The following is a 16,376-nucleotide window of genomic DNA, read 5'->3' on the forward strand; positions in this document are numbered from 1 at the left end:
TTTGTTCCTTTTCTGCTTGGTTTCAGGCAAAAATACACCGATAAGTCAAGCTCACAGGCAAAATCAGATGTTTTAAATTACACTTTTTTTGGTAAACAAAAAACTACTTTCATCCAATCGATAGTAGTATCAGCCTTGTTCTTTCATGCTTTTCTGTAGTATAGTTTTATTGTATTAACTAAATCAGTTTACTGAACGGTGCTTTTGTTTTTGCGTGCCAGAACGTTTGTTAGTATAGTATTAATTAAGGAGGGAGCTTTAGCAATGACGAATGCAATGGCAGCAAGAACGTCAAAGAGGTAATAAGTTAGTTAAACAAAACAACTTCATACATACAGCATGCTTTTTGCTACATCTCCTGCCGTCCTTGCATGACCATGTAAGCTTCATGGAGGACATGAGTCTGTGGGTACCACAGCCAAGTTCAGAAAGAGAGAAAAATTTGTGGTTGTGTGTTTAACTCCAGGAAAATTCACTTACATTTGACCTTTTATGTGAGGTAAAAAAAAAATGCGACAAAGTTTCCAAAAACCTGCTCCAATTTATTTCAATGGTGACATTTTCATGGCCATCACCGTCATTGTTGCAAATTAAGCTCCATGCTCCTAACTGTTATCTTTTAACTCTGTTCCACACAATTTGCTCTTGTCGTAGTGATAATTACGTTAACCATTGTGTCATAATTATATTTCAACCGCTGTGCAATTTAGTTTTGCCTTCTTACTGCTATTCCCTGAATAGTTCGTCTGAACCTTCACAGTTTTGTTCTTAAGGATATGCTATGGTTTTACATTCAAAGCATATATTAATTCAGTCGCACTCTATGAGGATTGTGGAAGTAGTGGTAGTAGAATTGGTGGTGGTTCGTAGTTGTAGTAACCTTTATCAATGTGGTCTAGTACACTAATTAACTCATATACAGTACTGTATTTAGTACAGAAAATTCCAAAAATCAGAGCAATCACATAAGAAATGAAACAAATATTTTGTCAGAATCACTCAGACTTCATCAGCGTTGTGAGGTGACAGGTTACATAACAGAAAAGTTACGAATCCCTAAGGGAGGACCATGCATTGGTGATTATAAGGTCCAGGCCCTCATTGCTATTCAGGGAGAGGGTTTCCTCTGTTTAATAGCGATGTCCTCCGTGACTCTGCGCTTGATGGTGTTGTTTTCATCAGATAGGACTTTTACATTTTGTGGGTTGATGTTGTGACCCGTGGCTTAGCAATGCTCGAAAACAACAGAGTATCACGGACTGGTGTTCTTTGATCCGGGTAAAGGGACGTGGCGGTCTTGACAATGTGATTGTCCAGGCATTGAACACATACACCGAATGCAAATATGGCGGATCTCTCGGTCGGCCCGGGTCTAGTTGCGCGAAAGCGAGGCTAGTGAGGCCTCGATAGTTTTGTTTTGACTGCGGTTTCCTTCGAGTTGTTACGTGTTTAAGAGCCATCAAAGAGGAGATTTAACTCCAGCAGAGACGAAAGTTGATTATCTTCGCTTTGCCAAGGTTCTTTACGAAGAAAGAAATGGATTCAAGCTATTCGGCACGGCGAATCATTGGAGGCACTTTACTATCACAGAATTAAAAGAACAAAAGTGTGCTCGCTTCACTTCAGAAGAGAAGACTCACAAAACTATTGGAATGGGTGAATAACTGAAAGATTCATGGTTCTCTTTCAAGTTTGCTTTGTCCATTCTTTTACCAACGAAAGGTAAATATCCTCGAGAACGAGTGAATCCGCCGTTGCGACTTACCAATCTTTAGGCGCTCTCAGGGACACAACGACAGACAACAAGGCCGAATGTTTTCACAGTCTTCACGATCCTGTGTTCAAGAGTTTGAGCAGTGCCATAAAAGAAGCAATTTTTGGAAAATCGCTGTTAGTTTATCTCGAAACCATTCGACAAGTTGCTAAAGTAGATCACGCGCAAGGTCACATCCAATGCTCGAATACTTGCACGCTATTTCTCTGCCAGAACCTTTTTCCTTCTTCTTACTTTCTTAGTTGGCAACGGTTCTTCTGTTAGTTTTTTCAGTGCACTTTGGTCAAGGACTGTTCTTGAAATATGTCGCTTTCTTCTGGCTCTGACATAGTTTCACAGGCCACCCTTGTAGGATTAAAAGGCGATTGTTGTTTTTGTTGTTATATTTTAATGTAGCTGTTTTCAGCGTGAAATCTAAAAGATCTTACAGTCCACAGTGGATGCTCCCGTTCTCCAGAATGTTTACCTTTTGTTGGATAAATAACAGACCATGCAAACACCTTGGAACAGAACCATCTCTTACGAAAATTATTTCATTCAAATACTTTCGTGAGTTCTCTTATGTATAAAAGCAAGTGAAGCGAGCACACTTTCGCTGTAAAGTGCTTCCCATCGCCGCGCCGAATCGCATGAATCCTTAACTTTCTTTGTGAAAAGATCTCGGGAAAGTAAAGGCTATCTCAGTTAGACTAAAATCTTATTTTTGGTGGCCCTCAGGCATGCAACAACTCGAAGCGAACCGTATCGATCGACTCAATCGCTAAGACGCGCAGTCAAAACAAAACTCTGGAGGCCTCACTAGCCTCGCTTTCGCGCAACTAGACCCGGGCCGGCCGAGAGGTCCGCCATATTTGCATTCGGTGTATTGGATGTGGTAAACGACCCCGCACTTCTTTGATCTCTCTGATCACTCCTTTACAATGTGTCAGTTGATTTTGCAGCGAGTTAAAAGGCTTGTGGAAGATGTGGGATTTAACGATCCGCTGTAACATTTCAGATGTTCTTCTCACGTAAGACGCGCCTGCACAGATTGAGCACTCTGTTTTACTGGAACTAACGGCAGGTTTAGCTTATCAGGTATTGCCACAAACAAAAATAAAGGAAACCAAAAACGTTAATCTATAACATTAAATTCTGAGAATATGTACAGTAATAAAAATAAAATATATTTAACAATTATTCTTTGAAATCGAGGTGAATAGTGGCAAAATATTTACTGAGCCACGAAGTGGCGAGGTAAATATTCCTAAAGCCACTATTCACCGAGATTGAAAAGAATAATAATTATATATATATATAACTAATAATTTTATGTACATTTTATTGTAACTGTGTAACTCAATGTTTTCCAGGTGTCTTTTAAAGCTACTTAGTTTAGTTTCACATCTCAATGCTTCTGGCAAAGAATTCCATTTCTTTGGGCCCTGGTACCATCAAGATTCTTAGACCTTGCTCTGTAGAGTTGACCTTGGGTATAGTAAGATATTTTTACCACAAAGATAGTAAGTGGTAGCTCTTCACAGCAGCAATTCCTTTAGGGTTGAGGAAATGTTGCTGTCATTGCTCAGCACCTTAAAAACACAGCTGGCAATCTTCATGATTCTTTGATCGTATAATGACAGTTCCTAGTTTCTTAATAAGTAAGTTAGTACAAAGACTGCTTTTCTCTTTAAGTACGAAGCAAAGAGCTCTTCTGTTAACTTTTTACGTCGCGTGTGGTTTGACTGCAGAAATGCCCAACATCAGAACAGAAGTCAAAATGGGGGCAATAAATGATTGATAAAATTAAAGTTTTTCCTTTTCTCAAGAGGTATAATGTTTCTCAGGTATTTTGGCACTGCGAGCTGTTGAGATACCTTTCGTATCACATTGTCGATCTGTTTATCGAATTTCAACTTGTTGTCAATAGTAACACCAACTTGAATGTATGTATGTATGCTGACGGAGAGTGAGATTCTTCGCTAACTGGTATTGTTGTATTATCACAACGGAACTTTAGTTTCGGAGTTTGTAAGTTGCTCATGACCAAAGCTTAACATTTTTAGTGATTCCGTATCACCCCGATGGCATCATAATGTCGATAAATAGCAAACAGATCAGTGTTAATCATCTCCTGCAGATTGTCTGATTCTGTCTCAGCGGCAAAAATCAGGGTCGTCAGCACAAGTGGATGAGTTGCAGTTTTTTATTACGTAAAATAGATGGTACACAAACAAATTGAATAACAAGGGCCTGAAAAGTAGGTTGAGTTTGATCGTCCGGGTGAACTTAGTCCTGACTAGGGCTGTTGTTGTTGACAGTGGCTGACGTTTCGACAACCTGTGCGGTAGTTATCTTCAGAGTCAAAGTGTCTGGTTATTGATCTGATTGGTCAATTACGTCACGATGTTATTGGTCGTCTGTCAGCTAAGTGGTGATGTTATTGGCTATGAAAACTCGTAATCAGTAATTGGTGCGTTTCAATCCGTCTATTGTCACAGTTAAACAGTCGTCTATTGTTAGTCAAATTGTCAGTTCTCCAGTTGTTCTCTCGTAGTTAGTTTTGCTTGATCTCGTCAATAAGTCGTTTGTATGGCGCTGGTAACTGTTGGCTACGATTCAGTGGCATTTGTTCTAAGTTAGTAAACCAGCTTTCTAAAGAAAGACGAAACTATTGCAAACTGAAACTATTGCACGTATATTACAACCTTACAATATACATGTAGCACACAAACCGATAACCACTTTACGGCGACTGCTTACTAACGTCAGGGACAAAGACAAACCAGAGGACAGACAGGGAGCAGTATACAAGATCAAATGCTGCGACTGCCAGGCTTCTTGCATTGGTGAAACCAGCAGAAACCTAAGCACGCGAATGACCAAACACAAACGAGCGACGAGGAATGGTGACGTCAACAATCACATTGCTGAGCACCATTTAAGGTATCATCCAGGGTAAAAAACCATGATTTTTCGAAATTTGCAATTTTTAAATGATTAAATAGAAAAAAAATGAAAAAATGTTTTTTCTGTGCAGACTTATGGAGCGCAAAGTTTTTTCTATGCTAATTATTTTAATTCATCTTTGACAAGTCCTGTCATACTTGATACGTATGTCGCTGTTGAACCAAGCTAATCACGCAATTTGACAGAAATCGCACAGGGTCCAGAGGAGATGTGTTTGTCGTTAGAACATCAAAACCCGTCGAAAACCTCTGAAAAAATGGGTTATTTTGATCGCGTTACGGTTTCGTTACACATTCTATAGACCGCAAACCAAGAGACTGAGGGCTCGCAAGATCGGCTTACAGTATAAAATACGGAAAGGGAGGAAACAAATTTGGGGCCGATTTTCGAATCCCTGAAACTCAAATGGAATTGAATGAAATCGCCTGATTTTACTAACCTGATCTAGAATTCTTATGTATTTGCCAAATACTGTAGGAAAACGGCATAAGAAAGCGTTCAAATTCATTTTCGGAGACCGAAATTTACAGCTTCTAGAGAGCGCTTTCGTTCGGTGTGCACCGCAACACATGGTGACGGAAATGACGTAGTCAAGTAAATGTGTTCAGGATCGGAGCAATAAAAGGGAAGCCCACACGACTTTTGCCTCATGCCAAAATGCTGCTCGTTCCAATAAAGTTTTTTTCCTCTGCTGGGTAGATTATGCTCTGGAAGGTTCTACAGCAAATGTGATTTTAGCGGGGATTTTAGCCGCATGTTTCACACTGAGAGGTCATGACACATATCGATTTACTGTGGTTATTGTTTCTGGTCGGCAGGATTTGCCCTCCGGATGCAAGCGCATTTTCTTTGACCTCTTTTGAAGCGTAAAGCTTTTTATTACGGCTGAACAAGGATTCCAGTTTTCTCCAAAGTGCCTTCTGGATCTGAATAACTGAGCGATTTTCTTTAGTCCGTGAATGTAATGTTTTTCTTAAATGCTGTATCACGCTGGGCCCAGCTTGTTAGTTTTGTTTGGAGAATGTTAAATAATTACGGATAGTGATTTACGGGTCGTGTGTACTCTTGCAATAAAAAGTGACACTGAGTAGAGCGGGCGTACAAGGCAACTGTAATATCATCACGACTGTGCCATTCTTCGGTGGTCCAACCATATTGCCTCTTGCGTCTTTGGCTGTACGTTTTGCGACTACTGGGAAGCCTTCGCACAAGCAAAACCTGCTTAAGACATCGAAGACTGTTGAAACGTACAACAAATGTCCAGTCTTGAAAGATCTCAGTCTTCACTTCAATTAAAACTCTGTTGTTTTCGCATAGATCTCTGAGATCTTTAAAACTCTCTCCGCAGCTGATGTTTTGATTCTCGAATTAGCAGCGGTCTGTTGCTTTTGCGTTTCCGGTCTTATTCCGACTTCCGTCACCGAGTGCTGCGGTTCACATAGAACGAAGTCACGTGGTACAAGTTTCCTCCCTTGTCCTTTCTTTTACTCGGCACTTCGTGCCTCGGTCGCCCTCCGGGCGACGGCCTTCGGTCACCCTTCGGGCGACGTGCCGTGCGCCAGCGAGGATATGGCTTGCGGTTATTGATTTTCAAAAGTCGATCTCGGTCAGATAAGAAGCGAAGAAATCGTTTACAGTAGATTTATAAAGATCCCACTGGGCTAATTAATCGTGCTAAGCGACAGGTATAGACATTTTTCAAGGTAAGTAATTCATTTATTCACACGAAACTCCTCTGGACCCTGTGAAATCGTGGTCTACAAGTATAGTACTCACTGTTTTTCCCGGATTTTGTTAGTGAGTTTAACGAGTTTGTTAGCGAGCGGGGCAAGCTTTTTTGGCCGGGAAGCGGTCAGGTGGGCGACGAAGTCGCGAGAGGTCCCGCACCATATAAAAATCGGACGAAGGACTGTTTTGAAAGTCTATTGTAGCGGGAGAGAAGCTTCAAGAAAAACTCCAGGAGGAGGGTTTGTTGTCAATTTTTCCAGGGAAGTGTCGAACTTTTAGAAAATGTATCGAGTAAAATTGGGTTTGGCTCAACTTGGCTTGCCCGGTGCGAAAATGAAAACTGCCCGTCGCAAATAGGTAATGATGCTTTCTAGACAACAGAAAGTATCGAACAGAGCAGAGCCTCTGAAATAAATTGTTGTCGGGTTTCGTTTTTAACCTTTTCCTGCTGTGTCACTATTGTTGTCCCTTCTCTGGTATGCATCAACATTGACAGCTTTGGTGTTATAATCTGTTATAATCTCGTCACGGGTAATACGCCGCGAAAACTCTTTTTCCACTGTTTTCTCGAAATGAAAACCAGGGCAAGTTGAGGGTACGTTTTAAACTCCAAGTCGGCAAGCCGTGAACCAATTTGGCTCAAATTTAGCCAACTTACTGTCGGATAGTTTTTCTAAAAAACCATGTCTGCGAATTTTGATTTTTTTTTTTTCGTTTTCGAGTTAGAGTAGTTTTTTCACAGGTAGTGCTAATGATTTACTATCCCTAACTTCAAGTGCTTATAACAAAAGAACAAACGCACTTGACAAAAATCTGAGACACGGTTTTTTAGTCAAACCTGTTAAGAAGCGAATGCGATCTTAATTGGCTTCTTCCGTTTATTTTGGCTGGCCTGGACTTAAATTTATAGTGACACCCACTTTCACAAAAAGCTTCTCATTTCTAAATCGCGTTAATATTTTGAATTTTTAAAAGGAATAAGCAACAATCTGGAAATATTAAGCTCTCAGAAAATGTACGGTTTATGGGGGTATTTATTAAAAGCAAAAGCGCTACCGCCGATCAACGCAAGGAGGGTGCTTCAGGGTGGATGTTGTATAACGTATTCTACAGACTACTATCAACGTCTTACTTTAGAAAGCTGGTTTACTAACTTAGAACAAACGCCACTGTCCACAGGACTACGTTCACCCGCACGATCAACCTACTTTTGAAATGACTCCTGGGTTTAAACCTTTCACAACAAGGGCCTGAGTAAAAATCCCTGCAGCAACCAAGCACCAACTTCTTGCCTAGTTGAGTTTCTATTCCCCAAGCTTAACTCTCTGAAGTCGATTAGAGAGGTAGACCTTTATGAGACTGAGTGTCTTCTCATCAGCTCAATACTAGCGTAGTTAAGATACAATTAAGTCATGTGGCAGAGTATTAAATGCTTTACTTAACTCCATGGAGACCGGACCAATGATCTTGTGGTTATCTAGTTCTTTCTTCTGTTTTTGGTGTAATGTTCGTATAAACTGGAGGCTATTTAATACTGGATGTCTCCTACGATCTATGGGATGTTTTCCCGGTTGAACGATCATTGCATCTATTTATGATCACGTGTAACATGTAACACGTTTATGCCTTTCCACAGCAAACGCAAAAGTCAGGTGAAAACGTTAGTGAGTTTTAAATAGGTCTTCAACTGATAGCACGCAAGTGTCAATTTGCTGATCCCGAAATGGAAATTAAGCAGCAGATTCTACGAGGAAAATCATCTGCTTAGACACTTCACCTAAGACGTAAAGCAATCGAAAAGAGCCTCAATTTTGGGAACTTATTGAAAGTAGCTCACGCCATGGAAACCACTGACAAACAGACAACCAAGATGGAGAAACTGTAATCGCATGCAGTCGGTTTTGGTCAAAATAAAGCAATCGATGATCAGGAGAAAGAAAATTATGGAGGTCCGCCAAAGTCTGGATCTCGCAACAATAGGTGTGTGGAAATTACCCACACCAAAACAAACTTGCCCTGCTCAAAGTAAAAAGTGTAAACTGTGGCAAAATGAAACATTTCTCCAAAGTTTGTCGTGGCGAATCCAATAACCGGTCCAAATCTTCGCACCCAAAGAGACCCTCAAAAGGTAAACACCACGCCAGATGTTGAAGTCTCTTCGGGTGGCAAAATGTCAACTCTTACCAGTGATGACAGTGACAACAGCAAAGAATACACCTTTAACAAAGGTTCGCATGGACACCAAACTGCCAACCTACTGTCACCAGTGTGTCACCAGCTATTCATCCGCAGAGGCATCCTATGTAGGGTTCATTAAGCTCATCTAGATGGCATCACAAGCATTAAATCTTATTAAAGCTGTAAGCACGGACGTACCTCCTGTTAACCTACCATCTGACACCCCAGATTTTCTTAAGGATTTTCCTGGTCTAACCAGTGGAATGGGTAAGTACAAAGATGAACTAGCACGCATACACATAGATGAATCTGTCAAACCAGTGGCGCAGCCACATTACCGAATCCCATTCCATGCAAGAAAGCATGTGGAGGAAAAACACAAACAGCTTGAAAATGATGACATCATTGAATGTATAGAAGCCAAGGTCAAACCCCTTAGGTCTCCCCAATCGTTGTTGTGCCCAAGCCGACTAAATCGAACAAGATAAGAATTTGTGTGGACATGGGTTCATTAAACAAAGCCATCATCAGGGAGCAACAAATCATACCCATATTTTTAGGAAGATTTATTTTGAACAGCTACAGCTACTCTGTTTATAAAAGAGGTGTCAACGAAACCTGGATCAAATCATTCCTGTGCATATTAAGTCACAAAAGGCAGGGTTTTCAATAAGATTTTAAGTAGGTGGCAAAAGCTTTGGAGTCGGTGGAAAGGGAAAAAACTCGCTTGATAGGATCCAGGTTTTAATTTGTTGGCGCTATTAATAGAGTGTACTGTGCATCCACTAATCTATTCTGTAAGGTAAATAAAGATTCCTATTTCCCTTTTCTCTGTCTTTGGGGCACTTGTTCCTCACTTTTCCAATTAGTTTTTGGTAAACCTATCTGTTGAACTGGGCTCAAGATAGAAACAATTATGGCCTGTCACTTTTTTGGCGAGCCATACAAATGTGTACCTGCCATTTATTATTTTTTTGACCTGCCACCTTGGTGACAGTAATTTTTTGCTGTTGATGAAATCGTATTTTGTTTTCTTGACAACTTCGATCTTGAGGGCTTTCAATCCGTCTTTGTTGCTACCAAAATATGTATCTGCCTGCTGAGGCACTATCTAAAGTTTCAACAACTGGGGCGTGAACTTCTAAAACTAGTGAATGTGATATTAGCAAGTACCTGTTCTCAGGCAGGGATTTTATTCCTTCTATACACACCATCAAGGTGGGCTTGCTTCCCAGACACTTGTGCAGATTATCAACAAGTCCTTGCTGTGAGAGCCGCACTTCACTTTCTTTTTTTCCAATCTCAACGGACAAATGACCATCCTCATTTGTGGCAGTAGGCAGTCGGCTGTATCCAACAACCTTAAAACAAAATTGACCACAGTTACTTATAATACTGCTTAAATTAGGCTACAAGCCTAGGGTTACTTGATGAATATAGATTACTGAAATGTTTAACAATTCAAGATGTCTTGGATATGTCTTACAGATAGCCAACCAGAGACTTACAATGTGTTGCCAAGTTGCCTTTTTAAATTACCTCACATCAAGCCCAAAAGGAAAAATAATAATTGGTTACTTAATTAAAACACTAAAAATATGGAATAACTTTTTTGGGCAAGAGACACTTGAGGAATGATTTCTCCTTTTGCTACAGGAACGTATTTCAAACCAGTGATGAGTACCAAATATTGTGTTGAACTGGGCCAGTAACAATCTTGAATACTAGAAATAAAGCAAAAACTAATAAATATTATTGTGTGGATTTACATAACGTGGTGCGGACGTGTGTTGCGCTGCTCCGTGTTTTTGCTCTTGTTTCACTTGACAGGATACTCTTTGGCATACATACAAAAGTCAAGTCCAGAGGTTCCTACATGTAAAGTGTTGCTGCACAAACTGGGCTACGTTTGTGGGTATTGGATGCGTTTCTGCTGGGAAAACTTTGCAATTCGCTGACTTTTGGCTATGGCCTTTTGGTAATTTAGAGGGACCGTTTAGCAATGTTGCAAAATTATCAATTGCTTTGGAAAGTCAACAGAAAAGTCTCAACCTTTTCTCGTCGCTATGCCCAAAGTGAGCAAAGTTCACTCCTGGCTATGTGACAGATGTTCTTTGGTTTGATGACGTTGATACTTTTGTCGATATGGAGCATAAAGATGATCAACTTTCACCTATGGAGTGGTTCAACTGCAATATAAATGGTTACTACCGTTGAACCTACATGTGCGACTACCTCTCGTCAAAGCCCAGTCAAAGCCTTAAAATTGGAACCTCTAGTAAACGACCACCTCCTATTAGCGACCAAGACGAATTTTTGGGCCTGAAAATTTAATGATTTTCCTTGTTTTTTACCCCTTGTAGGCAACCAATAGACGCATTCTCTAATCTCCATGTTTGCTGTGTGCACTATGCTACTTAATTACAATAAACGAAAGAACTTAAGTAACAGCATGGAACTTGTACACGTGGCGTAACCTAGAAAGTTCATGCAGTAGTTATTATCTTCCACAAAGTAGTTGTGCCCCGACGTCTTCTCGCTGGAGGCCCCCTGTGGTACCATTCTTGTAAGTGACCACCTTCCGTAAGCGGCCGCTAAGTCTCTGCATTTTGGGTGGTCGCTTACGGGAGGTTCGACCATATATAAAAAACAATTTGAAGATCGGACACTTAAATGTAAACAGCATTTATGGAAAGGTGGATGAGATTATTGATTAACTCAGTACTTGTCAATTTGACATTCTATTAACTGAGAGTAAGATTGAGTGCTCTGTGAGCAATTGTACCGCCACCGAAATGATCCCCACCACCGAAATGATACCGGCGGTCACCACCGAAATGATCCCCGGAATATCAGGAATGGAATTAAGAGGACTACAAAAACTGGACAACAATTTAGTGCGTGCTTTTTATTTATTTATATTGCATCTTTTTTACGGTGTGTAATTTACCTTTTACCGCACTTTATTTTGCAGTAAATTGTTTTTTTTTTTTGGTTTAACACTAGACAATACTTGTTCAAAAGATGCAATTCACTTATGTCTTCTATTTCTACGATTTTTTTTAAATATTTTTGCAAGAAAATCTTCTTAATAAAATTGTGTTAAAGCAAAATAAGTCAAATCTTGCAATCAGGTTATGTCTTCCTGATGATGTCATGACGACAGTGATGACGTCAGTTACAGGCTCACATTACAACACGTGCTTTCCAATTAGTTTCGGTACTTGCACTAGCTGGTGTAGCTGTCATCTCAAATCATTAACATCATGAAAATTGTTCTGTTATTCACAATTATTTTTCTGCTCCTGGCTGCCTTTGCTATCATAACAAGAGGATAAGGAGAAGAAGAGCAAAAAGAGGTACGTTTTTTTACGCTTTTCATTGATACATTGTTCGGCATGACTTTGCACGTGTTATCATCTTATGTGTGCAAATATCGTCTTTGGCGTACGAAATGATCTTACGCAGTCTAGATTTATTACTTAGAAAAAATTGTGAATGGAAAAACTTCTCTGAGATTATCCTGCATAAATATTATAAGCGAATCAGACGTGGTTCTTAAGAAATACCAGAGCGTATCATCAGGTATACATGTAAGTGAAAGAGGTTGCGTTCGGTATTATTGTGACGACCAGACTGTGTGCGGCCTTTGCCAGTACATGGAAACTCACCCTGATGCCATGGAGCGAGCCGACATTTATATCTGTGAATTTCTTTCTGACATAAAAGAATAGTGTGACAAAATGTGCTGACATTTTATAGCCCGGCACCATGCTCTAACACTGCCAAGTGTTTAACGCAAAACTAGTTGTAATCTGCTCGTTATCACGTTATATGATAAACCTGTTCCCTGCTGTTCAAGGCGGATTTATGAAGTTCCTTAAAAAAATGTTAAAATTTTGAAAATAAAATCAGTGTATAGAACTGTTATCAGTCTAATTGCTTTCTCTATTTTCCTCTGTTTAGAATCGTGTTTGCATGAATAAACGAAGAATTTAGAATAGATAGTAAAGTCCCAAGTCCATTTTAGCCAAGGTTCCGAAAATTTATGACGGGATAATTTCGATTGCGAATGGGTATCATTTCGGTGGTGATTGGGGGTCATTTCGGTGGCGGAGATCATTTCGATGGTGGGGATCATTTCGGTGGCGGTACAGCAATTTACTGTTTGCCCACTCGAATTATCGCATTATTAGACATGACCAAAAAAAGGCACTGGAGGTTTACTGGTCTATATTCGATCGTCCACCACAACGCGTCGCCGATCAAATCTCGAGCCTGCAGGTATTGAGTCGATTTGACTAGATGTCAAGGGCTGTGGAAGCTCATGGTTTTTAATCTGTCTGTTATCGATCATCATGAAAATGCAAGGTCTCTGAGTTCTTGCCACCGGTTGCTGAGCGGGCAGAAAAAATGTACACAAAACGAAAGAAATCATGTTTATTGGAGACTTCAATATTGACATACTGTCGGAAAATTAGACCTTGCCAGGACCACGTCACAACTTAACAAATTTTTGTGATCAATTTTGCTTGACCAATACAATCACTGATTACACATGAAACAGTCACAGTTTCATCTACAACATTACTGGATATCATCCTTGTATCGCATCCTGATCGTTTTGCTGCAAGTGGTACCTAATGTAAAACGTTAGAAAACGAAGCTGCCGAAATCGAAACCAAGGATTACTGAATTTCGATCATTTAAAAATTTTGATGAAGAGGCTTTTCTTTCAGACTTAAGAGCCGTCCCTAGGGACAGTGCATATGTGTTTGACGAATTAGATGATATCTGGTTTCACTGGAAGAACCTATTTAAGAAAATTGTGGACACTCATGCTCCAATTAAATGCAGGAGCCTTCGAAACAATTATTCGCCCTGGATTGACTTATCTATCCAAAAACAAATTCGTGTAAGAAACCGCTTGTACAAGTTATTTCGCCGGCTCCCTACAAATGAAGACTGGAATGCTTATAGGTCACAGCGAAATAAGGTTACTGCCTTGAAAAGGAGGGCTGTAAAAGGCTTTTGCTTTGTTGCAGCTTCCAATTCTTCCAACAATTCCACTGGCCTGTTCTGGGAATGTATGAGATCGCTATTACCAAATACCAAGCTTATTGATGACTCCAATACCTTATTTAAGGAGGGGCCTTTGTTCCTGATCCTAATGTACTGTTCAACAAATATTTTGCAACATCTTCAATTGACGAATGTTTTCTAGAACTTTCTATGGAAGACTTCATGAACCACCAAAGTGTCTTAGCCATCAAGAAAAGTCAGTATATCTCGTGTTGGTGAATCTCTTGCTTATTTGAACACTAAGAAATCTGTTGGCCCGGATGGATTATCGCCCAAATTGCTTTTAACCAATTGCTTTTAGCTCCTCTCATTGCTGGGCCTCTTACAAAGCTATTTATATTTTAATCACTGTATCATCTCAAGTTTGGGGGCTAGTTAATAGAAACTCTCTAATGTGACAACTGTCTACAAGAAAGAGGATGAGATGTTTAAGTCCAATTATCGCCCCATCAGTGTCCTTTCAACAATCCCTAAGGTCTTTGAACGGCTGAAGTTTGACCAATTGCATCGTCATTTCTCACCGTCATTTCGTCTTCCTCAGATAATATGTCTGGTTTTCTTTTTGGCCATCCATGTTGTACTGCCTCACTTAAACAGGGGAGAGGCTGTAAGCATCTTTACAAATACCTCAGTCCATCCACTACCCCGCCCACTTCCAGAAAAACTGTTTCTCACGTCAAAATGACAAATGTCAATTTAAAACGTCAACTTCACTCACCATATTTGATCACAGTATGTGTTAGACCTGACAACCCTGAAGAGCACTTATTACAATAATGCAGGGATTTAATTACAATAGTCCAGTTTTCACTAAATATTTTTGTTTGATCTAGAAATATAATTAAACCAAACCAGCAATTGAATTGTGCTTTGTGTGTGTTTTTATTTGCAAGCGCTAGAATTACTCACCTCGCAAGATAACACAGCAATGAATGAGACTGATCATGATGTACGTAACACAAAATTTAAAGATAATGAGTAGTTTTTAAGACATTTCGCTTTCTTTCTTCCCCACTTCCTTCACTTTTCTTTTCCTTTTTTTCTTCTTTTGGTGGGCATTTACAGGGTTCCCATTTTAGTGGGAACAATTTTCGTGACCATCTGAGGATCTTAGTAGAGGAGGGTAGTGAAACAAAATTTTCACTGAAATTATTACTGTGTTTTCCTTTAGCCTGTTTGTCTACAATCAATTATTCACAATTTGAGTACAGTTTAAATCTAGACTATTTGTGAAAGCGAACCTGACAACATGTGAAGCCATTTGAGTGAAAAAGGGCCAAAAGGCAAGATTTTTGCAGACTATAAACTCAGAAATCAAACCAGCAAAGGAAAAAGAAAGGAGAAAAGAAAGAGCAAGGAGGTAGAAAGGACGAGAAAAGAAAAAAAGCAATGGTTGCAATGTTAGTTTTACAATAGCTACTTTGGCGATTTGACAGAAGAGGTCTATTTGGCAGTAATGTTTTCAAAAATCCGGGTAGAATGTATAAACATCAAATGGTCTATGTGAATTAACGAGTGTACAAGGGATGTTTCTACAATGGTGGTTACTAGTAGCTGAGGCGAAAATTTATAAAGACATGTACTCACTTTAAAGCGACAAAATGGATTTTGAGGTAGAAAGTCAACAGCTCCTTGTTGGTTATAAAACCCTTTTCCAGTTCCCCAGCAAGCCTGCAACTGATTTAATTTGGCAATGATCCCGTCTCTTTCATCGCCATATATCTGAGGTTGAGATAGCGCAGCCGTCAGGAGAGCCAAGGATACTGCAGCTACCTGTGTTGTCTGTGACAACCCTGGAGAAAAAAGAAAGAAAACACTACCTACATGTACTAGCAATACCAAACAGGTAAGAAGACTTCTGATATTAAGCACTAATGCAACTTTGCGCAATTCATCTCAAGTAGCATCCAATTGAATAATCGATACGAAATCTTAATGTATACTAACCAGCAAAAGACACCTAATCATTATCTGGAGAATAACAAACTTGAACACCAATATGTAAAAGGCTGTTTTACATTCTGCATAATTAATTAATTAATTTATTTATTTATTTGTAAACTTTGCCAAGAGGCCTGGATCACTCACAGAGTAAGCTCCACTACGAGGTCCAGAAAAAGAAAGAGAAAATTAGTAATACAACTAATAAACGTGACTATACTTTAGAAACGGAAAAAAAAACGGCATGCAAAAACAGAATTGGGGGAGGGGGGGCATCGATAAAAAATCAATAACACATACGATCAAGCAAGCTGTTCAATCGCCGACTAGTGTGCAGGGTGCAAAGAAAGTCAGTTTTTACAGCCTGCCATTCGGGCAAGCTGTAGCTAGCATGTACTAGCCCACAAGTCATTTCAACTAGCCCGAAAACCCTTTTTGATTAACAGGATTGATTACAATCCTTCTGTAATGTGAATTTCCCCTCAAAGCAGCACTTGCCCGTCGGGCAAGTTAAGAACAAAAGTCACTGGCCCGACAGCAAAATCCACTGGCCCCGGGCTATCGGACACGACTTTCTTTGCACGCTGAGTGTGGCACTTAATACACACACTCTTAAAGGTCTGGGGGTGTCGACATCATAAACAGACTTAGTGAGAAACAAGTAGTAATTAAAAAGATCTTTCTTAAAGTGCACTACTGAACAGCCAGTGTTCCGGAGGAGGTC

At 39.9% G+C, this 16,376-nt stretch overlaps 1 protein-coding gene across 1 annotated transcript in view; it reads right to left on the reverse strand.

Annotated features, from left to right (window-relative positions):
* LOC140947209 (nuclear pore complex protein Nup54-like) overlaps nucleotides 1-16,376 on the reverse strand; it is a 77,517-nt gene that overhangs the window by 34,337 nt on the left and 26,804 nt on the right. The window contains exons 3-4 of the mRNA XM_073396271.1: nucleotides 15,299-15,504; nucleotides 9,803-9,990 (exon numbers count right to left, since the gene is read on the reverse strand). Coding sequence (XP_073252372.1) covers nucleotides 9,803-9,990; nucleotides 15,299-15,504 — 394 coding nt within the window. The remainder of the gene's footprint in view (nucleotides 1-9,802; nucleotides 9,991-15,298; nucleotides 15,505-16,376) is intronic.

The sequence above is a fragment of the Porites lutea genome, chromosome 9 (assembly GCF_958299795.1).
Source record: "Porites lutea chromosome 9, jaPorLute2.1, whole genome shotgun sequence".
Taxonomy (NCBI): Eukaryota; Metazoa; Cnidaria; class Anthozoa; order Scleractinia; family Poritidae; genus Porites; species Porites lutea.